Source organism: Scyliorhinus canicula, chromosome 17 (genome assembly GCF_902713615.1).
Source record: "Scyliorhinus canicula chromosome 17, sScyCan1.1, whole genome shotgun sequence".
In the NCBI taxonomy this organism is placed as follows: Eukaryota; Metazoa; Chordata; class Chondrichthyes; order Carcharhiniformes; family Scyliorhinidae; genus Scyliorhinus; species Scyliorhinus canicula.
Genome location: NC_052162.1, coordinates 5,094,798 through 5,121,291, shown reverse-complemented (window position 1 = coordinate 5,121,291; position 26,494 = coordinate 5,094,798). Strand labels below are relative to the sequence as shown.

Here is a 26,494-nt window from a genome sequence, read left to right as displayed (position 1 = left end):
CACCCTAAATGGTAGATGTGGAGCAACACATGTGATTGATATCAGATAAATTGACTCGCCATTTCATCAGTCAGTGCTTCCTTATGTGATGTGTTTTGTTTGTTATTGCTGTCTCTCGCTCACTTGCACACATTTTCTCTTCTCGCCGTCCACTCACCTTGCACTCCATCTTTCTCCTTTAAAGTGATACTTGTTCAACTATGTTGTGAAACATCTGTCCCACTCCCTCCCCTGGAAACCAGGGGCTGGTTTAGCTCACCAGGCTAAATCGCTGGCTTTTAAAGCAGACCAAGCAGCACGGTTCGATTCCCGTACCAGCCTCCCCGAACAGGCGCCGGAATGTGGCGACTGGGGGCTTTTCACAGTAACTTCATTGAAGCCTACTCGTGACAATAAGCGATTTTCATTCATTTTCATTTCATTTTCATTTTCACCTGACCAAATATTAAAGACAAAAATTGAAAGTTGCGATGCTCTGGAAACACATGTCATAATTTTTACTTTTATTATTATTAACGATATTAAGAAAGCAAACAATCTCTAGAAAGTTTAAATTTCAGCATCATAGCAGAGACACTAGAACCAGTCCACTCCACTGTTTTGATGTAAATCAGGCAACCTCATCAGTGGTCCTCTGTCCACTTTGCATATTCTTTTCCTGCCCTTGGAAAATTCCCCATTTAAAATTAGGAGCTACATCCGTGGGTCTGCATGGCAGCACAGTGGTTAACACTGTTGCTTCACAGCGGCAGGGTCCCAGGTTCGATTCCCAGCTTGGGTCACTGTCGGTGCGGAGTCTGCACGTTCTCCCTGTATCTGCGTGGGTTTCCTCCGGAGGTGCTCTGGTTTCCTCCCACAAGTCCCGAAAGACGTGCTGAAAGGTGAATTAGACATTCTGAATTCTCCCTGTGTACCCGAACAGGCGCCGGATTGTGGTGTGACAACCTTTTCACAGTAACTTCATTGCGGTGTTAATGTAAGCCTACTTGTGACAATTAAGATCATTAAATTTCAATAAGAAGTATTACAACAGGTCAAAGTCCAACAGGTTTGTTTCGATTCACTAGCTTTCGGAGCACAGCTCCTTCTTTGGATGAATATAAGGAAGGAGCTGTGTTCCGAAAGCTAGTGATTCAAAACAAACCTGTTGGACTTTAACCTGGTATTGTAAGACATCTTACTGTGCTCACCCCTGTCCAACGCCGGCATCTCCACATGGCTACCATTAAATTTCAAGGCAAGGACATTTTGTGCGTTTATGTCCTGATCCCGTGTTTAGCCATCATTTCTCTGCGAGTTGGGTGGTCAGGGTTGTTGGACATAGCAGTGGACAGGGATAAGTTGCAAATTTTAATGGTGATAGTATTAGATTTTTGAAAATAAAAGATATTGAGGGATTAGGGAGCAAAAATGGGAATGTGAAATTAGATCAAAGACTAACCTTTAGTCTCATTGAATGCAAAACTAGTAGAGGCCATTTAATCCCTCAAAACGATGTTAATTTGAAAGGCATTGTAGTGTTGAAGCAAGATCAAGTTGTATGTAACTGTCTTTATTCTCTCTCATTTACACAACAACATGCAGTAAAATGTCTTGAAGAGCTTCACAGGAGCAAAGTAAAATTTGACACTGAGCTGCCGAAGAAGCTATTGGGTCAGTTTGGTGGGAGATCCAGTTTAACGAGCATGTTACAGGAGGAGACAGTTAGAGAAAATCAGGGGTTTAGGGAGGAGCTTGATGCCCTGGCAATTGAAGGCACAGTCACCAATGGTGGAAAGATTAAAAATCAGGGATACAAGTCCAGAATTAGATGAGCCCAGATTTCTCAAGAGGGTTATGTTACTGGAGAAGATTACGGAGATAAGGAGGGATTTGAAAACAAGGATTTTAATATAAAAATGTTGCTCAATGGCGTGCCAATGTAAGTTGCTAGGCACAGGAATGGTGGGTAAATGGAACTTGGTGCAAGTTAAGCCATGGGAAGTTGAGTTTTGGCTGATGTCAAGTTTGCACAATGGTAAATGTGCAATATCAGCCAGGAATATGTTGGAATTGTCAAGTCGAGGTAAGAAATGCTCGAATGATGAGAACATTTTTGAGAGCTAATATGAAATGACTTTGGGCAGTTCAAACATATTTCCTCAAGCCATTGCGCGAAACTGCTAAATGCCAATGTAGGTTGTCTCATTTGGAGTCAATATAATTTCTGTTGTGCGAAATATCATGATGCAACATAGTGGTGGAGCAGACACGATGGGCCAAATGGACTTATGGATACTGGCAGTGGAATCCCTGCAAATATTGGCACCCATTGCTGCAGTGACTGATGGAAATTGTCAGCAACGAAAAGGAAAATGTTATGCAACAACAGAACCACCACGCTTCTGAAGAAATATGTTTAAAAATTGCAGCACAAATGTACGTCTTCACTTGAGCACTCCTATTTGTAAAATCTATGCATTGGAAACATATGTTCAAAATATATTTAGTCCAAAATGAAGTGTTCCATTCCCAAGTACCAACATCCCTCTCCTTGAGAACCAAAATTAATGTTAAGCAGTCTCTGCTTTACTGTTTCACTTGGTCAGATCTTCTTAAGCAGTTTTTCTTAAACAAGTAAACTAAGCTGTCGGCCTAAGCTATTTTTGGCTGTCCTGCGTTAATTGATGTGCTGTCTTATCAACTTTACCATTTAAATTGTTTTGCAGCAATTGTATTTAAAACCATAAAATTTGTTGTCAATAGAGGCAATTGATCATTCTGACGGTGCACCAGCATGGTGCAGTTCATGTTGTGTAATCTAGGAAATGTGGCTCTGCTGCACCAGAATTATGTTGAATTAGGGGTATGTTTTTAAGACTCAAACTGAAATAAAACAGGTTTAACACGCTGAGGCAATACACTGTTAAGAATGCTCATTTTGCATCACTGAACATTTTATTTCAGTGGAGAATCCAAGATTCCACTTTGAAGGTGAGATTAGTTGGTTAGTACAAAGAACAAAGAAAAAAACACAGCACAGGAACAGGCCCTTTGGCCCTCCAAGCCTGCACCGATCCAGATCCTCTATCTAAAACCGTCGCCTATTTTCTAAGGATCTGTATCCCTCTGCTCCCTGCCCATTCATGTATCTGTCTAGATACATCTTAAATTACGTTATTGTGCCCGCATCTACCACCTTCGCTGGCAATGCGTTCCAGGCACCCACCACCCTCTGCATAAAGAACTTTCCACGTATATCTCCCTGAAACTTTTCCCCTCTCACCTTGAACTCGTGACCCCTAGTAATTGTGTCCCCCACTCTGGGAGGGGGGGGGGGTGTAAGCTTCTTGCTATCCACCCTGTCTATACCTCTTATTATTTTGTAGACCTCAATGAGGTCCCCTCTCAACCTCTGTCTTTCTAATGAAAATAATCCTAATCTACTCAACCTCTCTTCATAGCTAGCACCCTCCATACCAGGCAGTATCCTGATGAACCTCCTCTGCACGTTCTCCAAAGCATCCACATCCTTTTGGTAATGTGGCGACCAGAACTAAACGCACTATTCCAAATGTGGCCGAACCAAAGTTTTATACAATTGTAACATGACCTGCCAACTCTTGTACGCAGTACCCCTTCTGATGAAGGAAAGCATGCCATATGCTTTCTTGACCACTCTATCGACCTGCACAGCCACCTTCAGGGTACAATGGACCTGAACACCCAGATCTCTCTGTACATCAATTTTCCCCAGGGCTTTTTCATTTACCGTATAGTTTGCTCTTGAATTGGATCTTCCAAAATGCATCACCTCGCATTTGTCTGGATTGAACTCCATCTGCCATTTTTTTGCCCAACTCCCCAATCTATCTAGATTCTGCTGTATTCTCTGACAGTCCTCGCTATTTGCTACTCCACCAATCTTAGTGTCATCTGCAAACTTGCTAATCAGACCACATACCTTCCTCCAGATCATTTATGTATATCACAAACAACAGTGGTCCCAGTACGGATCCCTGTGGAACACCACTGGTCACAGTTCTCTATTTTAAGAAACTCCCTTTCACTACTACTCTCTGTCTCCTGTAGCCCAGCCAGTTCTTTATCCATCTAGTTAGTACACCCTGGACCCCATGAGACTTCACTTTCTCCATCAGCCTACCATGGGGAACCTTATCAAACACCTTACTGAACTCCATGTATATGACATCTACAGCCCTTCCCTCATCAATCAACTTTGTCACTTCCTCAGAATTCTATTAAGTTGGTATGACATAACCTTCCCTGCACAAAACTGTGTTGCCTATTTCTGAAAAGCCCATTTTCTTCCAAGTGTGTATAGATCCCATCCCTCAGTATCTTCTCCAGTAGCTTCCCTACCACTGACGTCAGGCTCACTGGTCTATAATTACCTGGATTATCCCTGCTACCCTTCTTAAACAAGGGGACAACATTAGCAATTCTCCAGTCCTCCGGTACCTCACCCGTGTTCAAGGATGCTGCAAAGATATCTGTTAACGCCCCAGCTATTTCCCCTCTCACTTCCCGCAGTAACCTGGGATAGATCCCATCCGGACCTGGGGACTTGTCCACCTTAATACCTTTTAGAATACCCAACACGTCCTCCTTGTGCCGACTTGACCTAGAGTAATCAAACATCTATCCCTAACATCAACATCCGTCATGCCCCTCTCCTCGATGAATACTGACTCGTTAAGAATCTCACCCATTTTCTCTGACTCCACGCATAACTTTCCTCCTTTGTCCTTGAGTGGGTCAACCCTTTCTCTAGTTACCCTCTTGCTCCTTGTATATGAATAAACGGCTTTGGGGTTTTCCTAAACCTTGTTTGCTAAAGATATTTCATGACCCCTTTTAGCCCTCTTGATTCCTCGTTTCAGATTGGCCCTATATTCCTGATATTCTTCCAAAGCTTCGTCTGCCTTCAGTCGCCTAGACCTTAATGTATGCTTCCTTTTTCCTCTTGGCTAGTCCCTCAATTTCACCTGTCATCCATGGTTCCCTAATCTTGCCATTTCTATCCCTCATTTTCACAGGGAGTCCTGCACTCTAATCAACCTCTCTTTAAAAGTCTCCCACATATCAAATGTGGATTTACCTTCAAACAGCTGCTCCCAATCCACATTCCCCAGCTCCTGCCGCATTTTGGTATAGTTGGCCTTTCCCCAATTTAGCACTCTTCCTTTAGGACCACTCTCGTCTTTGGCAATGAGTATTCTAAAACTTATGGAATTGTGATCACTATTCCCAAAGTAATCCCCTACTGAAACTTCAACCACCTGGCCGGGCTCATTCCCCAACACCAGGTCCAGTATGGCCTCTTCCCGAGTTGGACTATTTAAATACTGCTCTAGAAAGCTCTCCTGGATGCTCCTTACAAATTCTGCTCCATCTAGACCTTTGACACTAAGTGTATCCCAGTCAATGTTGGGAAAATTAAAATCTCCTATCACCACCACCCTATTGCTCCTACATCTTTCCATAATCTGTTTACATATTTGTACCTCTTTCTCACGCTCGCTGTTTGGAGGTCTGTAGTACAGACCTAACATTGTTACCGCACCCTTACTTTTTCTGAGCTCTGCCCATATCGCCTCATTGCTCGAGCCCTCCATAGTGCCCTCCTTCAGCACAGCTGTGATATCCTTTCTGACCAGTACTGCAACTCCTCCAACCCTTTTACCTCCCTCTCTATCCCGCATGAAGCATCGATACCCTGGGATATTTAGTTGTCAATCATGCCCTTCCCTCAACCAAGTCTCAGTAATAGCAATAACATCATATTCCCAGGTACTAATCCAAGCCCTAAATTCATCTGCCTTACCAACTACACTTCTTGCATTAAGACAAATGCCCCTCAGACCACCAGTCCCTTTGTGTTCATCATCTGCTTCCTGCCTACTCTTCCTTCGTTGCGCTGACTTCATGATCTAGTTCCTTACAGGCTTTAGTTACTACCTCCTTACTGTCCACTAACCACATCATTTGATTACCACCCCTCTGCCACATTAGTTTAAACCCTTCCCAACAGCGTCAGCAAAAGCACCCCCAAGGACATTGGTTCCAATCTGGCCCAGGTATAGACCGTCCAATTTGTAGTAGTCTCACCTCCCCCAGAACCGGTCCCAATGTCCCCTCCCTTCCTCCCTTAACTGTAGCCCTCGGTATTTAATATCTATGTCCAATAAATGCATTTTGGTAGGTCTAACATAGAGGGAAAATTACAGTTAATGGCAAAACTTAGGAATATAGAAAGCCAGATAGAGCTGGGCGTGCAGGCCCACAGATCTTTGAAAGTGGCAACACAAGTGGACAAGGTAGTCAAGAAAGCATACGGAATGCTTGCCTTCATTGGACAGTAAGAAGTCTTACAACACCAGGTTAAAGTCCAACAGGTTTGATTCGAATCACTAGCTTTCGAAGCACTGCTCCTTCCTCAGGTGAATAGATTCATAGAATTTACAGTGCAGAAGGAGGCCATTCGGCCTATCGAGTCTGCACCGGCTCTTGGAAGGAGCACCCTACTCAAGGTCAACACCTCCACCCTATCCCCATAACCCAGTAACCCACCCACTACTAAGGGCAATTTTGGACACCATGGGCAATTTATCATGGCCAATCCACCTAACCTGCATATCTTTGGACTGTGGGAGGAAACGAGCACCCGGAGGAAACCCACGCATACACGGGAAGGATGTGCGGACTCCGCACAGACAGTGACCCAAGCTGGAATCGAACCTGGGACCCTGGAGCTGTGAAGCAATTGTGCTATCCACAATGCTACCGTTAATTACAAGAGGTAGGTTCCAGAAACGTGCCAGATCATCGACATGGGTTTCACCATTACACGTGAGAATACCACCCACCAGGTACGTGGTACATACTCGTGTGACTCGGCCAACGTCTACCTCATACGCTGCAGGAAAGGATGTCTCAAAGCGTGGTACAGTGGCGAGACCATGCAGACGCCGCAGCAATGTTCCCTTCCAGTCGGGGAACACTTCAGCAGTCAAGGGCATTCAGCCTCTGATCTTCAGGCAAGTGTTCTCTAAGGCTGCCTTCAGGACGTGCGACAACGCAGAATCGCCGAGCAGAAACTTATAGGCAAGTTCCGCACGCATGAGTGCGGTCTCAACAGGGACCTTGGATTCATGTTGCATTACATTCACCCCCCACCATCTGGCCTGGGCTTGCAAAATCCTACCAACTGTCCTGGCTTGAGACAATTCACACCTCTTTAACATGCTCCATCTGGACCTGTAAAGACTTAATTACCTGCAAAGACTCGGATTCAAAGTATCGTCTTGCATTTTTGACTTTGTCCATACATATATTTTTCTAGAACCTACCTCTTCATTCACCTGAGGAAGGAGCAGTGCTCCGAAAGCTAGTGATTTGTAACAAACCTGTTGGACTTTAACCTGGTGTTGTAAGACTTCTTACTGTGCTCACCACAGTCCAGAGCCTGCATCGCCACTTCATTGGACAGGGCATAGAATATAAAAACTGGCAAGTCATGCTACAGTTGTATAGAACCTTGGTACGGCTGCGCTTGGAATATTGGGCACAATTCTGGTCACAGCACTACAATAAAGATATGGAGGCTTTGGAGAGGGTGCAGAGGAGGTTTACTAAGATGTTGTCTGGTCTGGAGGGTGTTAGCTATGTGGAGAGGGTGAAATAACTCGGACTGTTTTCATTAGAACGACAGAGGTTGAGGGGTGACTGATAGAGGTCTACAAGATTGAGGGACGTGGATAGAGTGTATGGGCAGGCACCAGGGGGCATAGGTTTGAGGTCCTTGGGGCAAAGTTTAGAGGAGATGTGCGAGGCAGCTTTTTTACACAGAATGGTGATTGCCTGGAACGCGTTGCCAGGGGAGGATGTGGAAGCAGATCTTTAAATTGAGTCTGAACCTTCCTTAACATTTTTTTGGCATGTTCCAAACCGAACCAGCTATAAACGTATTGAGAATGTTCATGACTGCCACCAAAATATTGAGGTGCCACACATACAAACTACAATGGAAGTTGTACTTGGCGATCTGTTCAATATCAGGATTGTAGTCAATTGTTTAATAATGGTGCAGAATGGTCTGAAACCAGAGTTGCCTTCTGTCTTGCTTCACTGTAATTTTTGCCAAGAATTTATAAGCTTAACATATTTTTCTAATATAATTTGTACACGCACAAATCTTTGAACGTGGCACAAGTTCAGAAAAGTGCGAAAGCACATCGGATTTTGGGCTTTATTACTGGAGATGTGGAATACAAAATCAAGGATGTTATGTTTAAATGAATTTATGTAATAAAATGGATCCCTGTACTTTTAACTTATCCAGCATGATTTTTATAAAGCACCTGGCTAGGCCCCACCTGAAGAATTGTGTCGCTCAACTCAGGGCACCACACTTTGGGAAGGGTGTCAAGCCATAGAGTGGGTGCGGAGGAGATTTGCCAGAATGGTATGACAGATGAATGAGCTGAAGTTCATGGTGAGACTGGAAAATCTGGAGTTCGCAAAGAACTTTAAAGGGGCGGTTTGACCGGAGTATTCATGATGGTTTGTGATAAGAGTAAATAAGGAGAAACTGTTTCCGGGGAGAGGACATGGACTTAAAGTAATTGGCAAGAGGATCCAAGATGAGATGAGAATTGTTTTAGGCAACAAGTTATGATTTTGGAATGTATGGCCTGAAAGGGTGAAGAAAGCAGATTCAACAGTAGCTTAGGTAAATATTTGAAGTGAACAGCTTGTATGAAGAAGTTCATGCTCTGGCGAAGTAGCAGGAAACTGGGACTAATTGGATCGCTCTTTCACTGAGCCAACTTGACGCTTGGCTAAATGACCATCTGCATTATATCATCTGAGGTGACTACCAGAGCTTGTCCATTTAGAATGTGCGCATTAACCCGTGTCTCTTTTCTGAATGCATTCCATGAACCTGACTCTGCTGCAATCATAAAAGGACTTGAAGATGTTTGTTCTGGGATACTGAAGAACAAATTTCCTGTAACTTGATTAATTTTCCATCTGTTGATATTCCATATGGAGTCTGGATTGGTACAAAATGGTAAGATACAAAAATGTGCCGACACAATAATTGAGTTCTTGACAGTTTGATTTTTAATGGATCATTTGCAGTGTGAAAAGTCCAGTTTGAACAAAAATGGTTGTAGGTTACCGCTGGATTGACAATAAAAATATTGAAAATATATTTTAGAAAGTTGCCTCCAAACATTGTGTGTACACAGTGTTCAATATACATGGAGAAAAACTCGACTCCACTGAAGAATATAATCATCCTGCAGTTTTTTAAAATTTTGCATGCTTTCTTTTGTGACAGCCTCGTTGCCTTCAGTATGTTGAATGAGTGCAGAGCTTAACAAAACTACAACCCAGTTCCACAACCTCCCAACTCTGAGATGAGGTTGCACTTAAATAATTGCATGATTCCACTATTGACACATTCCCTTCCACTTAAATAGTGGAGCATAATACTAATGAAGTGATGGTTGATCTTGGAAGAGTTTCTATTCTGGAAAGAATCTCTCAAAATAAATTGGTGGAACGGTTTTATTGTGCCATTCTTTGGATGGGTTAAATAACTGCTCCCTACCTGAGCAGGTCTTTAAGGTAGCCATATGAATGATCCAGTTTCCATATCATTGCTCTATTGAAATTGCCCTTTGATTTTTCACTGTTTTGACATTGTGATGAAACTATTAGCCATTCCCTTTAGGGGGAAGTAGATTTATGTTGAAATCACATGATTTTTTTGGAATGGCAAACGTGAAACTTTGTATTGGCACATCATCCTGAGCTTTTAAGAAGATGACAGTATGTCATTCAGTCCCTCGGGCCTGCTCTGCCATTCAGTATGATCTGATTGGCCTGAACTCCATTTTCCTGCCTGGCCCCATTAACCCATGGCTCCCTTGCCAATTAACAATCTGTTTAAGTTGACCCTGAATACATTCAGTGACCCAACCGCCACTGCTCACTGTGAAAGAGAATTCCACACTCTGAGATGTTTCTCATTAAATGAGTGACCCCTTATTTTGAAATTGCCCCCTAGTTCTTGGTCCCCCATGAGGGGGAAACATCCTCTCAGCATCTACCCACCAAGCCCCCTCAGAATCTTGATGGTTCAATGTGATCACCTCTCATCCTTCTAAACTCTAATGATTATGGACCCAACCTGCTCAACTTTTCCTCAGGACAATCACTTCCTCACAGGAATCGGCCTGGCCTAGTGAACCTTCCTGAACTGACTCCCATAAGTAAGGTGACGAGAATTGTACACACTCCAGGTGGGGTCTCACCAATGCCCCGTGTAGTTGTAGAATGACTTCCCAACTTTTTATATTCCAATCCCCTTGCAATGAAGGCCAAGATATTCCACTTGCCTTCCTAATTGTTGTTCCTACATGCTACCTTTTTTGTACTTCATGCACAAGTTCTCCCAGAACCCTCTGTAGAGCAGCATTCTGCAGTGTCCCTTCATTTAAATAATACTGATTTTCTATTATTTCTGTCATAATGAGCAACCTCACGTTTTCCCATGTTAAACTCCATCTGCCAAATTTTTTGCCCATTAACATAGATTGTTAATAGCTGAGACCCCAGTACTAATCCCTATGGCACTACACTAGTAGCAGTTTGCCAACCTGAAAATGACCCATTCATTCTAAATTTCTGTTTCCTGTTATTTAGCTAGTCTGCTATCCATGCTTATACTACATCCACAACACCATACGTGTTTATCTTGTGTAGTAAAAGTAATCTTTTACATGGCATCGTATTACAGTACAGCTACTGGTTCACCTTTATCCACTCTCTGTCACACCCTCTAACAACTAATAGTTTTTCAAATGTTCCTCTGCAAATGCCTTCAAATGACAAGCAGGGTGTAGTTGGTTTGAAGGTTTTATGACGCTTGTTGTATGTGTAACTCTTCGCCTATCTGCCTTGAGCAGTTTCCTGTTTACCTTTGGATTTCTGAAAACTCAATACCGTTCCAATCTAATATTGCACCAGAGGCTTGACGTTAGGCTTTGTAAACAAATGGCAGTTGATTGACATTATATGGAAATTGTTACTAGAAGTTGGCGAGATGAAGCCTCCAAGAAAGTAAAAATGTAAATGTTGCTACAGTCCCAGGCAGCGCTCCCCGAGTGAGAGCTGACTGGTGGGGCGAGAGGCAAGGTTGAAAAGGCAGGGCATTCTTGAATGAAGTCAGCCGTTGGGAACTGATCCCGTGCTGTTGGTCATTTTGCATCATAAACCATCCCAACCAACTGAACTGACCGATCCCCCAGGACAGTCCGCAGACAAGTCTAATGATTTAGTTGCCTCTATATAAACTATTTCTAGCAGTCTATTTTAGAAAATGTCTTGTAAATTAGTGAAACTAAATTGATTGTGTGCTTTTATGAAATCACATCTCTTTGAACCTTTAAAATAAAAGATATATTAGCCCAATTTTGAATTATCAAATAAAGTTAGAGGATCCTTCCTCCAAAAGACTTTGGGAGTGTGTGTATGTATCTGAAGACAAACTGCAGGCGTAATGCTTATTAACGTTGTGGTGGTACAAGAATTCTCTGACGATCCTCTAAATTTTATAGATTCTATCCCATACTTGATGGTTAACATTAAATATGGTAATGTCACAGCACATTAGTTCCATGAGAATTTTGATCCTGGGGCCGTATATGCTTGAGCCACCTGCATGTAATTTCAGTTGTTGAAGAGACATGAATAATGGTGACTGATTTGAATGACACTAATCTTGTACAAAATTGTTAACTGTAATTTCCAGTTTGTATTATTTAGGATCAATACTTTTCATTTGGCTGTGAATGATTGTCAATTTGTTGCTGTCTTTGGGCTTGGGTGGATAAGATTAATTGGAACTGGTGCAGCTTGCAAATTGCATATGGGCATTTTTATTAACTGCAGTGGTGGCAGCCATTGCCAAAGACCCCTTGCAGATGACCTAATGGAGTCAATGTGTCTACTCTAAAATGAGACCTTGAACTTTGTTCAGTTAAACCTGTTCAAATATTGATCAGTATTTTTGTTAAAATGCGAAAATCGCAGGCATGAACTGGTGTTCCATAATCGACTCTGCCAGTGAAAACTGAACATCGTTTGCAGCAGAATTTTAGGACATTTGCAGAGTTGAGGTATTTTGGGATAGCATGGTAAGTGGTGCAAACGCAAGTTGTGTGAAAAATTAGGACCTTGGAGGTATAAACTATATTTACCGTCGCAAGTGCAACTTTATTTTGTCAGCTATTAAGAATTGCTGTAATGACTAACGGGTTTATTGCAAGGCAATTGAAAATATTTCTTTGAACTTCTAGGGTGGACTACAGTGAGAGCTCTAATATTCTGTTCTCATTAACCATGGTCCAGTGTACTCCCACCCGATCCTGTGTTCTTAGGGGTATGTTGGGGTTTCGCAGTATGTCAGCGCAATCTGGTTTTATTTTCACAAAAATCTTATTTTATGTCTGATTTGAAAGAGAGAGTGCCTGGGCTGTACAGTAATTAACTGACCGAAGCTAAGTAAGAGTAATCTTACTTAATGGAGAATGCAGCATTGGCCCAAGGTTGACTGATCTCTCTCTCTCTCTCTCTCTCTCTTCCCCCGCCCCCACTTCGACAGGCTCTCTCCTGTCATCTGATCATTTTTTATTTTGTACACTGCCTTTTCCATACCCTTCCTGGCTGCTTTTTTTAAGGCAGTCCATTAATTTGGAAGTTTCTACATTTTGGAAACTATTCGTGAGTTTGAGCTTTTAATGATGGAAATGTATGCTAAGCCCCTCATTCTATGGAAAGATTTTCTGGGGAGCACCAGGAGATTTGGATTTTCTTCCTGTCGGTGCACCCCACCGTCCTCCCCAAAGAATCCGAGCACACCTGTGCTCACAAATGACCAGCCCCCGTACCTGTTCTCTCCTCCTCCCCCCCCCCCCAATTTCCTAACCAAGTAATAACTAAATCTATAATTTCTAAAGCATCATGAATTCCATATGAATGAAAATGAAAATCGCTTATTGTCATGAGTAGGCTTCAATGAAGCTACTGTGAAAAGCCCCTAGTCGCTACATTCCGGCACCTGTCCGGGGAGGCTGGTACGGGAATCGAAATGAGCTGCTGGCCTGCTTGGTCTGCTTTAAAAGCCAGCGATTTAGCCCAGTGAGCATATTGTGCAAGCGTGCTCATTTTTTACCATTGAATTTTTTTTTAAATTAAGGGGTATACTTCATAGAGCTGCAAATGTTCTGGAAGAATGTTAACTGCATTTGATCTGCCACTTAACCTATCCCTTTAGTGAATACTTTAAAATAACATCTCTCGTAGATTAAATATTCATTTTTTTTTGTGCCTGTGGTAATACACAATGGAGTACAAATGTCATGAGGGGGACCAGTACCAGCTAGGAGCATCTAGTGATAGGCAATAAATGCAGCCTTGTGAGCATTAATTACACATAGAACAAATATTACAAATTCTCCATTCTCTGCTAGTGTAGAACGAATTGATTCAGTTCTGTCATTGTGGTGTCAGTTGCTTAGAATTAACTGAATTGAAATAATCGCTGAATATCGTAATGGTAAAAATATAATACTGAAAAGATGAAGTGCATGGGGATGTGTAGTATTCTAATTCTCCCACAGTTGTGTTTTAGCCCATCTTTTAATTTGTGTGTGGGATTGTGTCTTTTCTTAATATTGGGCCTTTCTTGCTAATTGGAGAGGCGAACGATTAGATGTGTTGTGAAAATAAGCTCGAGTGCAGTTTTCCCAGTTAAAATTATCGGTCTTGACCTCTCAACTAATCCAGGATTCTGGAACCTTAGGTAGACCTGAACAAATTGATTTTGAGCCACATGTTGCCCATTAACAATCCATCTTCTATAATTAGTCGCGTATCAAACTGTTACACCATTTTGGCTGACAGAGCCTTTGTTTGTAATGTGCTTCTGTTAGAAATCTATTACAATACTGGATCATCTGTTATATAAATTGCTTTGCTAATGAGAAGAAAAGCTAAATCACAGCAATAGACTTTGCTCCCACATTGTTGACTTGCTCTGTTACATTGTTTGTTCTTTGTCACGTGGACGGACGAAAAATGCACAGATGAAAGGTGTTCATCTGGATAGCTGTTCCATGGCATCTTAATTACCAAATATTTCTTGAGCTTTTTACAAAAAAGAGTCACTAATGTCTGTCTTTGATCTCGTCACACATCTAAAACAAAGGAATGGGTAAATGATAAACTACCATTTGAGCTCTTGAAAAATGAGGTAATGGAAAAACCTAACAATATACAATTTAGAAAGGCAGGAAGTTGATTTGCTCTTTACTCCTTTTTGTACTCTTAACATGCAGCAGATTTACTCATTATTTTGTAACCCCTGCTTTCAATCCCTTTTTATGGAGAAGATTTAACGTGATGATGCACAATACATAGTCTGGTTTAACAAAATCTGTTTCATTGTACTGACTTGATGATGTAAATCTCCCTCATTGTCCAGGGTTGTCTTTCAGTTCGAGAGTTGGGTGTTCTAACTCTAAAATGCCATTAAAACTTTTCCATGCTTTGCAATAGCCCATTCGGTCTCTTTTTTAACATTTTTGTTCAGAATCATACACACTACAAATATTTCTGCAGCTATATGTTTTTGAAATGCTGGCACGTTGGGGAAAGTCCTGCTTATATTACACCAATTTGCAGTGAATAAAATAAATTTTGTGACACAAGTGAGAATCGACACCTGAAAGAATACTTGATCTAAGAGTCGGTTAGAGTCTACTGTGCTTAATTGGAGACATGGTGCCTACCTATACTGCTTACAAAGAAATGCAGTTCAGAGTTGTTTTGTTTTGGGAGTTGGAGCTAAATTAGTTTAAAAGCTTTTGGCTAACCCTGAAAAGCTACATCATAATGGAATGGGGTGGAGCTTAAGGAGGTTCTACAAATTCATTTTTTGTTTGCTTGCTGGGCGAGTGGCTTAGTTGCAGTTTTGAGCCTCATGATCGTAGTTTGCTGGGAGGTAATAATGGCCCAGGAGACGTTCTGGAGAGCTGAAAAGGTAGCGGAAGGTTGCTGGCTCTATGCTGGAAAGGGTTAGCACTTGGAAGAAGCCCTGGAAGCCATTTGTAGCTCAGTGCAGCCATGAAAGAGTTGAAATCCCTCATGAGGGAGACCGTTTTATTGAGACTCTGTGGTCAATGGGTGTGTTGCTGCGACATTTGCAGGATGTGCCTTGGCGTTTATTCACAGAATCTTTACAGTGCAGAAGGAGGCGATTCAGCTAAACAGTCTGAACTGAGTTCCTGAAAAGGCATTCTACCGAGTCCCAGTGTGGAGTCTTTGATCATAGTTTGCCAGTTGATTCATGTTTGCCTCATGTTAATTTCAGATGGCATTGTATGCAAAGTTTTATTTTGTTTGTTTAAAAACCACGGAATCTTGTGACTTTATTCAACTGGAATTTCAAACTTTGTCTAATTTAAGCAAAACGTTACTGGTCCCTAACTGGGTCGTAACAACGCTGACTGTGACTGGACTCGTAATTCAGAAGTTCAGGCTGATTCTCCGGGGTCATCGGCTCAAATCCCACGACTTGAGCTGGTGGAATTTGAATCCTGCTAATAAAAAATCTGGAATTGAAAGCTAGTCTCGGTAATGGTGACCATGCAATTATCATTGATTGCCCTCCAGCTGTATCGCTAATGCCCTTTAGGGAAGGGGATCTTATCTGCTCTGGCCTACAAATGACTCCAGACCCACAGTAATGTGGTTAATTCTTAGCTGCTCTCAAAGGCAATTGGGGATGGGCAGCAAGTGCTGGTCTTGCCCACTTCCTATTAACATATTTTTGAAAACTCAGCTTATGCCGTTGAGTTTCGGCATTGCCACAACCTCCATTCATAGAATCATAGAATTTACAGTGCAGGAGGCAGCCATTTGGCCCATCGAGTCAGCACCAGCCCTCAGAATGAGACCCACCCAGGGCAATTTAGCATGACCAATCCACCTAACCTGCAGTTGTTTGGACTGTGGGAGGAAACCGGAGCACCCGGAGGAAACGCACACAGACACTGAGAGAACATGCAGACTCTGCACAGACAGTGACCCAAGCCGGGAATTGAACCTGGGACCCTGGAGCTGCACTGCTGCCCGTTTTCCTTCGGTCACCCCTCCTAGTATCCCCACTTTGGCTTGGTATGCATTCTTTGGTCGAGTCTCGGAAACACCATGGGACCTTTTTTATTTTGATAAACATTGTATTTAAAGGCAAATTGTGCACACAGCTTTTACTTTTGCAAAATTTAGCATGCATTTTTACAGTGACTTTAAATGAGTAAAACACCCCGAGACACTTCACAGGAACATTATCAAATAGCTTTTTCCACCGCACCATATGTGACTCAAAGCTTGGGCAAAGAAGCCATAATTGGAGGAGTATCTTGTGATGCTGGAGGAGGTTATAGAAATAGGGAGGAGCAATTTGAATACGAGGAGGAGAGATTTAAACTTGTGATACCGCTAGACTGGGAGTCAATGGAGACCTGTGATTGCAGAGGTGATGGGTCAAGAGATTTAGTGCAAGTCTGGATATGAACAGTTTTGGATGAGATAAAATTTATGAAAGGTTCAAAACGGGAGGCTAGCCAGGAGCATATTGGAATAGTTGAATCTGGAGGCATGTATTCAGATTTCCGTATATGGGCTGAGACGGAGAGGCACCAGTGATGTTAGAGAAGTGGGAGTTGTGATGGAAGGGTTAGTCGCTTATTTCTGGGTCTAGTTGAACGCCAAGGTTGTCTACCCTCATCTCAAACTGGCCAGGAAAGGGATGGAATTAGACAGTGGGCAGGCTCAGTCGCATTTCTCAGTGCAGTGCAAGGAAAGCAAGCAAAACTATACTGTACCTGCTCATACCATATTGATTGTGGTGTCAGAAGAACAGATCGCAATGAAGGTACCATGCCCCTTTTTACAAAAATGTAACATCAAACCGGTGGTTAAGAATATCCCTGTGATATTAGCATGTTATCCATGGACTAATTCGGCCTCTGGTCTATTTTCGGATGATCGTCTCTTCCTGAGTGCTTTTAGACTCTGCTTTGACCATCAAGCTGCAGTAGTTAACTACTGTTTAGTAATAGCATTTTTGTAGACATTTTGCTTTTGGTAACAATCGTGAATTTTGTCACGTTGTACTAATTGTGCTCTCACTTAAATGATTGAGACATAGATGCTGTTTTTTCATCACGTACGTAGTGCTCCAGTCTGTACAGTGGTTTGAAAAACTAACTTGGCAACGTGCTGGATGGGACTTTGCACCATCTAGCTTGAGCTTGTTTATGGACAAATCAGTGAAGCTGCATTGATATTATTTTGATTGACATTTCAGTCTTTTAATCTGTATTTTAGACTGCTGTTATGAAGTTGTTTCACATTTTCAATTGGCTCTTTTTGAATTCAAGGTCATTTTCACACTTCCTGGCCACCCTTCTGAACAGTTGAAGTAGGAGCAGAAGTAGGCCATTCAGCCTCTCAAGCCTGCTCCGCCATTCGATCAGATCATGCCTGACCTTTGTGTTTGAAGCTCTACGTTTCCATCTACCCTAGATTCTCAGCATGAATCCGTCTGCCTCCACCGTTAAAAAATATTCAGCGACCCCGCCTCCACTGCCTTCTAAAGCAGAGTTCCAAAGTTCCACAACCCTCTGAGAAAATAATTCTCCTCATCTATCCTAAAAGGACAACTCCTAATTTTAAAACTGCGTCCCCTAATTCTAGACTCTCCCACAAGAGTCTGCCTTACTGAGACTATGCAGGATCTTCTGTACTACAGTCGATTCACCCTTCACTCACTCAAACCCCAGTGGAAACAAGCCCAGCCATTCCAACCTACCTTCAATGAGGCTTTCTGCTTATTTCAAGTATCAATCTAGTAAACCTCGGAACTGCCTCCTAGACATTTATGTCCTTGAATAAGGATGGAAAAACTGTGCAGATATGGTCTCTGGTGGTTTCTCCCTTCCCTGTCTTGATTTACAGCGATTACTGAAATGTTTTTTGTATCCTCTATGGAAGCAAATTATTGGTTCATTTCACCCACCACTTCCTTATTGTCTACTATAAACTCCCCATTTTCACTCTCCAGCGGACCAACACTCACTTGCTCTTTACCTTTTAAAATACCTGTCGAAATTCTTGCCATCTGTTCGTACATTTCCAGCTAGCTCTTGTACTCCAATTTCTTTCTCCTGATTGACCCTTTGCCGTTCTTTATATTCTGACCTGCCACTCCGCTTTTAACGAAGTTGTATGCTTTTCACTTCAGTTTCATGCTTTTCTTAACTGCTTGAGTTAACCACATGGTGAGTCACCCCTTAGATTTTTCCTTAATAGTAGGAATATATTTATTCTGAGTATGAAATATCCCCTTGAATGTCTGCCACTGATCTACCCCCCAGCCAGATATTCCAGTTCACTACAGCGAACTCGGTGTTCATGCCCACATAGTTGCCCTTATTTGTTTAAAATGCTTGCCTTCGCACATTCTCTTCCCTTTTAACCTGGATGTAACCAGTAAAGTTAGCAGACCCAGTAATGCGTTTAGAAAAAACATTTTGAACCTCTATACTTGATGTGTAAAAGATAATGTAACTTGCAATCTCAGTTATTACAGATTGGATTTTCTAACTTATTAAATTTGTTGCACTCATTTGTTTATAACCATTCCGTGACAGGTGTACCCTTTATCAGGGCCGGCTCAAGGCACCGGCAAATCGGGCTGTTGCCCGGGGCGCCATGTGCTATGGGGCGCCAGACTCGGGTCCCGCGCATGCGCAGTTGGGCCGGCGCCAATCAGCGCATGCGCGGTGGCCGCACTCCCCCAGTGTGGCCGCACTCCCCCAGGGCGGCCCCCCCCCCCGGTCCGCCCGCCCCCCTGCCTCGGGTCCGTCCCCCCGCCTCCCCCCTCGGGTCCTCCCGCCCCGCCCCCCCCCCCTCGGGTCCGCCCCCCCCCGCCCCCCCCCCCCCCTCGGGTCCGCCCGCCCGCCCCCCCCCCCTCGGGTCCACCCCCCCCCCCCTCGGGTCCGCCCCCCCGCCCCCCCTCGGGTCCGCTCCCCCCGGGTCCGCCCCCCCTCTCGGCCCCGCCCCCTCTCGGCCCCGCCCCCCCCCCCAAGGGCGCCGAAGTTCAGCTTGCCCGGGGCGCGAGCAACCCTAGGGCCGGCGCTGCCCTTTATACTATCTTTATTTCAGAAGCTACATACCCCCGTCTCTATACTCATAGCATTACTAATGCACTCTGAAGGGGGAATAACCAATCTGACCTGTCTTTTCATGGGACATCCCAGAAGTGGTGTCTACTTGACCAAAGTTAGTAGACCAAAGTTATGTTAATGTAGAAATAACAAAAAAAATGGTGGAGGGAAATCAGCAGATCAGGCAACATTGGTGGTGAGAGGAAGGTAAGTGATTTAAGTTGACATGAAAGGTTCGGTGAATTTGCTAGAATAACTTCGCTAATCTAGTTTCTTAAAATTGCAGAAGTGAAATGAAGATTGGCTGGAAATAGTCCACTTTTTAATATATCTTTTACCATCCCTTTCTGGCACTCATTATATTTGTCAGTAAACGCTCAGAATTGTCTCCAGAATTGAGGTGCTTCTGAAGATGTTTACTACAGCTCCACCCTTTGAATTTTAGATCCTTTATTAAATGTTTCCACTGTTTGAGCTGTGCTGCAACATTGATTCTATTTCATGCTAGTGAAGGCATAGAAAGCTTACAGAAAGTGCCACTCGGCCCATTTGTTTTGTGCCAGCTGCGAAATGAGCCACCCAGCCTCATCCCACTCTCCAGCATTTGTACTGTAGCCATGCAGTTTCATGCAGAACGAGGCCATTCGGCTCATCGAGTCTGCTCCGACCGTTGGAAAGAGTACCCTACCTCGGACCACGCCTCCACCCTACCTCGTAACCCCACCTACCCTTTTTGGACACTAAGTAGAAATTTAGCATGACCAATTCACCTAGCCTGCACATCTTTGGACTGTGGGAGGAAACCGAAGCACCCAGAAGAAACTGATGCAGACACGGGGGGAGGGGGGTGGTGCAAATTCCACACAAGGAGTCACCCAAGGCCGGAATTGAACCCAGGTCCCTGGTGCTGTGAGGCAGCTGTACTAACCACTGTAACCCCCAAGGTCCCCCACTTCCTCTACACCTCTGTATCCTTGCTTTGTAATCCTTTACCTTGTTTGATCTCCCCAAGTGCATCACCCCACATTTCTCTGCGTTAAAATCGATTTGCCACTTTTCTGCCTATCTGATCTACCCAATGATATCTTCCTGCCGTCTACAGCTATCCTCCTTGCTATCAATCACACTGCCAATTTTGTGTCATCTGTGAACTTATTGATCATCCCCAACATATGGAAATCAGAACATCAGAAGCTAGTTATCTCCGTGATGATATAGAGTAGAGATGTAATTCTCAGCCTGCCAATCCAAGTAAAAGTTCCATTTGTTTTTTTTAACATTGCCAATCTTAATGGATAATCTATTCATGTAGTAGTCAGAAGGTTAAAGATATTTCCAGACCAGCCAAAATCTTATTTTTGTGGGAGATAACAATGAGAAAATTCAGGGAGCATTAACAGACCTGGGGAAAATGATTCAAGACAATTAATCAGAGGTGGAATTCCACTGGTATTTGCTTTTCATGCGTAAAACTTGTACGGAAAGAGTAAAGCTGGCAGCTTTTATGGAAAGAGTAAAGTTGGCAGCTCTGGCAGCTTTTACGGAAAGAGTAAAGCTGGCAGCTCTGCAAAACAAAGGTTTTCGTGAAGTGAAATTAAGGAATTTGCATTGTTCATTAACCTGACAGCCTGAAGTGTATTGGGGTTGTTGGACTTTTCTTTTGAAGCTGCAGTTTGTTCAGTAATGTAAACATGCACAAGATTTTGTAAATGAAAGAGAACTTACAAGGGAAGTGGCTTTGCTGTGCTTTGTCTCATACTCCATTGGGGTGTTGCTCATGGATGAGCCTGTCAGGTACCAGAGGATTTAGACCACGCCTCAGGAAAAGAGACTGCACCTTTTTAAATAAGTTGGAAAGCTCAATTGCAGAAAGTAATATTGTGTCCCTATTCGGCATGTCTTTCGCAGTCTACTTAAAACAGAACTTTTCAAACACACCTAATAATTCTCCCATCATGTCTTTGTTGTCGGTACCATGTTTTAAAAAAAAAGTAATCCTCTTGGTGTTGTTCCACATTCAAGCCGCCATACAATGCAAGCTGATTCTCCCATGTCTACATGGGCTTCCTCTCAGTGCAAATATGTGGATTGGCAATGATAAAATTGCCCCTTAGTATCCAGGGATGTGCAGGTTAGGTGGGTTTATGGGGAGAGGACAGGGGGAAGTGGGGCTAGGAGGGTGCTCTTTAAGAGGGCTGGTGCAGACTCGATGAACCAAATGGCCTCTTTCAGAACAGTAGGGGTTCTGTGGTTCGCTTTTGCATATTCTCTAGCTGATGCTCTGACCATTTATTGCCAAACTTAAACATTAAACAATGGCAACATTTCACTTGTCACCGTTACGATAATGAGATTAAATACTGTTAGCCTTGGTGTAAATATTTCACCGTTTTAGGTGTAAATATTTCAGTTTTACAATTTTATACAAAAGGAGCCACTAGGTATTAATCTAATACAAGATCATAAACACTAACTATCCTTTGCAACATCTTAAGATTGGTTACATGGGCAAGTTATGGGTTAACATTCCAGTCCTGCCCATGGCGGGAATATTCACGGGCAGGACAAAAAATTTGGTGAACTCCTTCAAGGTCCGTTGACCTTGGGTGGGAATTTAAGATCCTGGAGCTGGCAAAACTGGAAAATCCTACCCTGTGCATTTAAGTTGTTCATAAATGTTGCTGGAAAGAAAATATGTCTGTGTGCATTCAAAATGGATTTAATTTTGAGCTAGAGTTTCTTGGCCTCTTTGCACCAGTTGAACAGGACAAAATGAAAAGATAAGTCTATGAAGCCATTACTGCAACTTAATCAACCATTACTACAACTTAATCAACAAAACTTTATCTTTTTTAGTGTGCTGGGGAGGAAAAACGAGTTGACAGTCGCACAGTTTATGTTGGTCATCATCCAACTCCTGGGATAGAAACATTTCTTCCTCCAAGTTTTTGTGACAACAGAATAGTGTCGTCAAAGGTATGCCTGTTTCTAACTTATCCTCAAAATATTTCTGTGCCATATAGAAATTGTATGTCTACCTAGTTAATTACCATTGAACTGGATTATTTAGTTTTGCTTTAGCTGACATGAAGGTGTGTAAGAAGAAATGGCGTCAAAACTCAGATCTGGTAGCATCTGTGGAGAGAGAAACATAGTTAATGTTAGGAGTCCAATATGACTGCTCTTTAGAACTGAGGAGCGGTCAAAATGCGGTGAATGTTATGCTGTTGGAAAAGGGTCAGATGGAGCAAAAAGGAAGGTCAAGAATAGGTTTGAGGGTAGGGAGATTAAATGGCAAAGATGTCATGGAACAAAAAGGTGGCAATGATAGTAATTGCTCGGGGATTTACATTTCTGTCCTTGACTGCTGCAGTGTTCCAGTGAATCCCAGCGCAAGCTTGAGGAACAGCACCTCCTCTTCTAATTAGGCACTTTACAGCCTTCCAAACTCAATGTTGAGTTTTAACAACTGCAGACCATAAGCTCTGACCTTCATTTTGTATTTCCTCCCACCTCTTTTCTTTCCCTCCCCCGCCCTCCCAGTTCCAGTCTATCTTTTTTTCTGTTTTGCTTTCTGACAGCGCAGACCTTTTCTGCTATTAACACCTTCTCTAGACCAACACTTTGTTCCTTTACTACTACCATTCCCACCTGTGTTTCATGACATCTTTGACATTTAATCTCCCTCGTCCTCTAACCTATCCCTGACCTTGCCCAACCTGGCACAACACTCCCCAACCCCTTTTTCGCAGCATAAAGCCCATCACATTTCTAGTTCTCTCCAGTTCTGAAGAGGAGTCATGTTGAACTAGAAACAGACCTGAGTTTTCCAGCACTTTACAGCATTTGGAGTATATTGCTTTTATTTAGGAAGCAGTCATTTCCTGTGACGCGTGGATTTTTAAAAAAGTTGTATGTTTAAGACTGACCAGTAAAAAAGACTTGTGAATGAACTGACAGCTAGTTTTTAAATCGTTCCCCTCGTACAGAACAATAATTCAGATCACTATAAGGAGTGCCAGTCAATGTGTGGGGAAGAAAATTGTTCAGGATGGGATGGGTGAAGCGGCATTCAAAGTAAAGGTTATTATGAGGCTCCTGCAAGAAGGAAGACCGATAGATTTTGGAGCTGACACAGATTTAATGTGATTTGCAAAGCCAGAGCAAATTTGTTAAGGACAAATTACTTTCTCCTTCCCTCTACTAGTTTGTGATTCCATGATGTGGAGGAATTAAACTGGAATTGGAAGAGCAGATTGTTCTGTCCAGGGATATCTGAAGGAGATAGCATACATAAGTTAAGCCTTGTCCATGGAGAATTTGAGCGCCATGTTGTGAATCTTATAACATCTTATAAGGGTGGCACGGTAGCTCAGTGGTTAGCACTATTGCTTCACAGCACCAGGGTCCCAGGTTCCATTCCTGGCTTGGGTCACTGTGTGTGCAAAGTTCTCTCCGTGTCTGCATGGGTTTCCTCCGGGAGCTCCGGTTTCCTCCCACAAGTCCAGAAAGACGTGCTTGTACCCGAACAGGCGCCGAAGTGTGGAGACTAGCGGATTGTCACAGTAACTTCATTGCAGCTTTAATGTAAGCCTACTTGTAACAATAAAGATTATTATTATTCATAGATTTATCTGAAGTTTAGTTTATGGTGGCAAGGATTGTTGGTGGGGCAGAGGACCTGGGATATAGCATTCTGAACAACCTGTAATTTATTTGTGGAAGCTAGTAAGAAGAGAATTTGAGGAGTAAAGCTGACCAGTTACATAGGGTGAAAGACAAGGACAGAGACAAAGAAGAGAACAAAGAAAAATTACAGCACAGGAACAGGCCTTTCGGCCCTCCAAGCCTGCGCCGATCCAGATCCTAAACCTGTCGCCTATTTTCTAAGGATCTGTATCCTTCTGCTCCCTGCCTATTCATGTATCTGTCTAGATACATCCTAAATGACGCTATCATTGAGACAATTAAAATGAAGCAGCAGAGGAAAACGGTTTAGTTTGTGATGGATTGGATGTAGGTTTGCAGCTTGGGCTTAGCAGCATGTTGAAACATTGTGCTTTCAGGCATAGCTTGAGGTGGCGAGGGTGGTTAACCAAGGCAGTAGCATTTGGGTGTTGGCAAGAGCCAAAGGGGAAAATAAAAGCTATAATTTTGCCAGTCTTTGTCACACGGGCAGTGGTGATGTATGGCAACAGCGGTAAAATTGAATGTAATGAGAAAACCTAAAGCTAAATATCTTTGGGATACATGTGGATATTCACCTCTTGCTTATAACAAGAATTTCTTGTTTCAGTCTAATCTGCTGCTCAATTGGACTATATACAGGATTCTGCAGATAAATCTATAAACCAGCATATTTGGGTTTTCTTTTCCCAATTATACTTTGGTCTGTTCTGGGGTTGTTTATTTTCTCCTCTTTGCACATCCTGGTGTTGCTTCTGCCTTCTAATCAATTTGATCACCCAAACGGTAATGACGGAATTGGTTATTGTTTCTCCAACTCCGAAAGTGGTATTTGAGGAAGTGCTTATTACATCTCTAATCTGTGAATTAAAGAGTTAAAACCTTTAAACCTGCTATTTGTGTCTGAACAATATCTAAATGTAAACCTGATGTTATATCTTTTTCCAACTTAGTGTTTTTATTTTTTGCTTTGGCTTAAAGCACCTCCAGGGAAAGTTAAAGCTCATTCTACCAGAGCAACGGCAGCTTTGTGGGCTAATAATAGATCACCCTAATTACTGGAGAATGTAAAGACGTTGTACTCCACTTTACTGCTTTTATCTCTCCCAGTCCAAAATTAATTTTGGAGAAGTTGAGATTATGTTTGATTCCTCAGCATGCTGTAAAGTTATCTTAACTCCTTTGTGTGCAGTGCAGCATTCAGAGTTCTTAAGATTTAGGGGGATGATTGGATCCTTCGCCAATAATTTTCATTTTCCAAAGGGAGTTCTTCCATACAGATCTGGGAACATCTCAAGCAATAAGCAAACAAACTAAGAGACATATGTCTAAAGCTTGCATTCACTAAGGACTTTAAATAATATTGATGACAAAATCCATTTTACATTGTAATTTCATGGCTGCAAACACTCATTGATTAAAAATGTGTTTAAACATAAAAATCTACAACCATCGCATAAAGATTAACGTACCAGGAAAATTACCTATTTGCTTTAATAGTGTATTTGAAGATGGTAAGTGTAGACTGTACTGTAAGAGTGTAACGTAGATGTTTAAAATGACAAAGGGGTTTAATATGGCAGATGCAAATAAACAATTTCTTCCTCTGTTAGGGATTCTTAAATTTAAACCAACAAACTTGAAGTATTGTTTCTTAAAGGGTCATGGAAATCTGGAACACCCTGCTGCGCAAACGACTGGATGTTGAGTTAATTGAAAAATTAAGGGCTGAAATCAGTAGATTTTTTTTGTACGAATTAGGCCGGATATAAAAGAAAATGGAGAATGGTGGGTAGATGACGTAGTACAAATCTGCTATACTCTTAGTTGAATGGCACACGGCCTACTCCTGTCTATGTATTCTTACATTGCTGCTTGAAGACTATGAGAATGAAAACTTATTTCTCCTCTTTTTCTTCACTTGCAGTACACATACTGGAACTTTATTCCGAAAAATCTGTTTGAACAGTTCAGAAGAATTGCTAATTTCTACTTTCTTATTATATTCCTTGTACAGGTACGCTGAACTTCTGTGTGTGCGCGCGCGCGGGGGGGGGTGCTAAAATTTTATGAATGTATGACGTAAATAATTTGACGCTGCTATAAATCTACAGTCCTTTATTAATGTTCATGTATTTCCTGGCTGTTGCGCAATTGTACTTTTTTAAGCAGATTATACTTTTCAATTAATGAAATGTTGCTGAACTGATTTTTAAGCATGCCTTTGTCTAGATTTTCCTCCATCATTCCTGAGCTTAGAAACAGTATTTACTGTAATTATCAATTTTCCCCCCTCAGGTTATTGTTGATACTCCAACCAGCCCAGTGACCAGTGGACTGCCTCTCTTTTTCGTGATTATTGTAACTGCAATCAAACAAGTAAGATGTTGAGTAATCCTGATGTATAATACAGAATTCTATATGAAACCTCCTGATTTAATCTGAAACTTATCAAAAGCCTACTTAACGTGCAAGCGATTTGTTTATTTCTTTTAAAA

General features: G+C 42.4%; 1 protein-coding gene across 6 annotated transcripts in view; it reads left to right on the top strand.

Moving 5' to 3' along the window:
* The window catches only part of atp11c (ATPase phospholipid transporting 11C), a 131,133-nt gene that overhangs the window by 6,969 nt on the left and 97,670 nt on the right, over positions 1-26,494 (top strand). For 4 of the 6 annotated variants that reach the window (XR_005457827.1, XM_038775990.1, XM_038775989.1 and 1 more), the window contains exons 2-4: positions 22,167-22,286; positions 25,924-26,013; positions 26,295-26,375. Coding sequence is in view for 5 of the 6 variants with exons in the window: in XM_038775990.1 (XP_038631918.1) it covers positions 22,167-22,286; positions 25,924-26,013; positions 26,295-26,375 (291 nt within the window). In the remaining variant the exon portion in view is untranslated. Of the gene's footprint in view, positions 1-9,058; positions 9,077-12,193; positions 12,213-22,166; positions 22,287-25,923; positions 26,014-26,294; positions 26,376-26,494 lie in introns of those variants that run through there. The other 2 variants (XM_038775992.1, XM_038775991.1) reach the window with 2 other exon arrangements.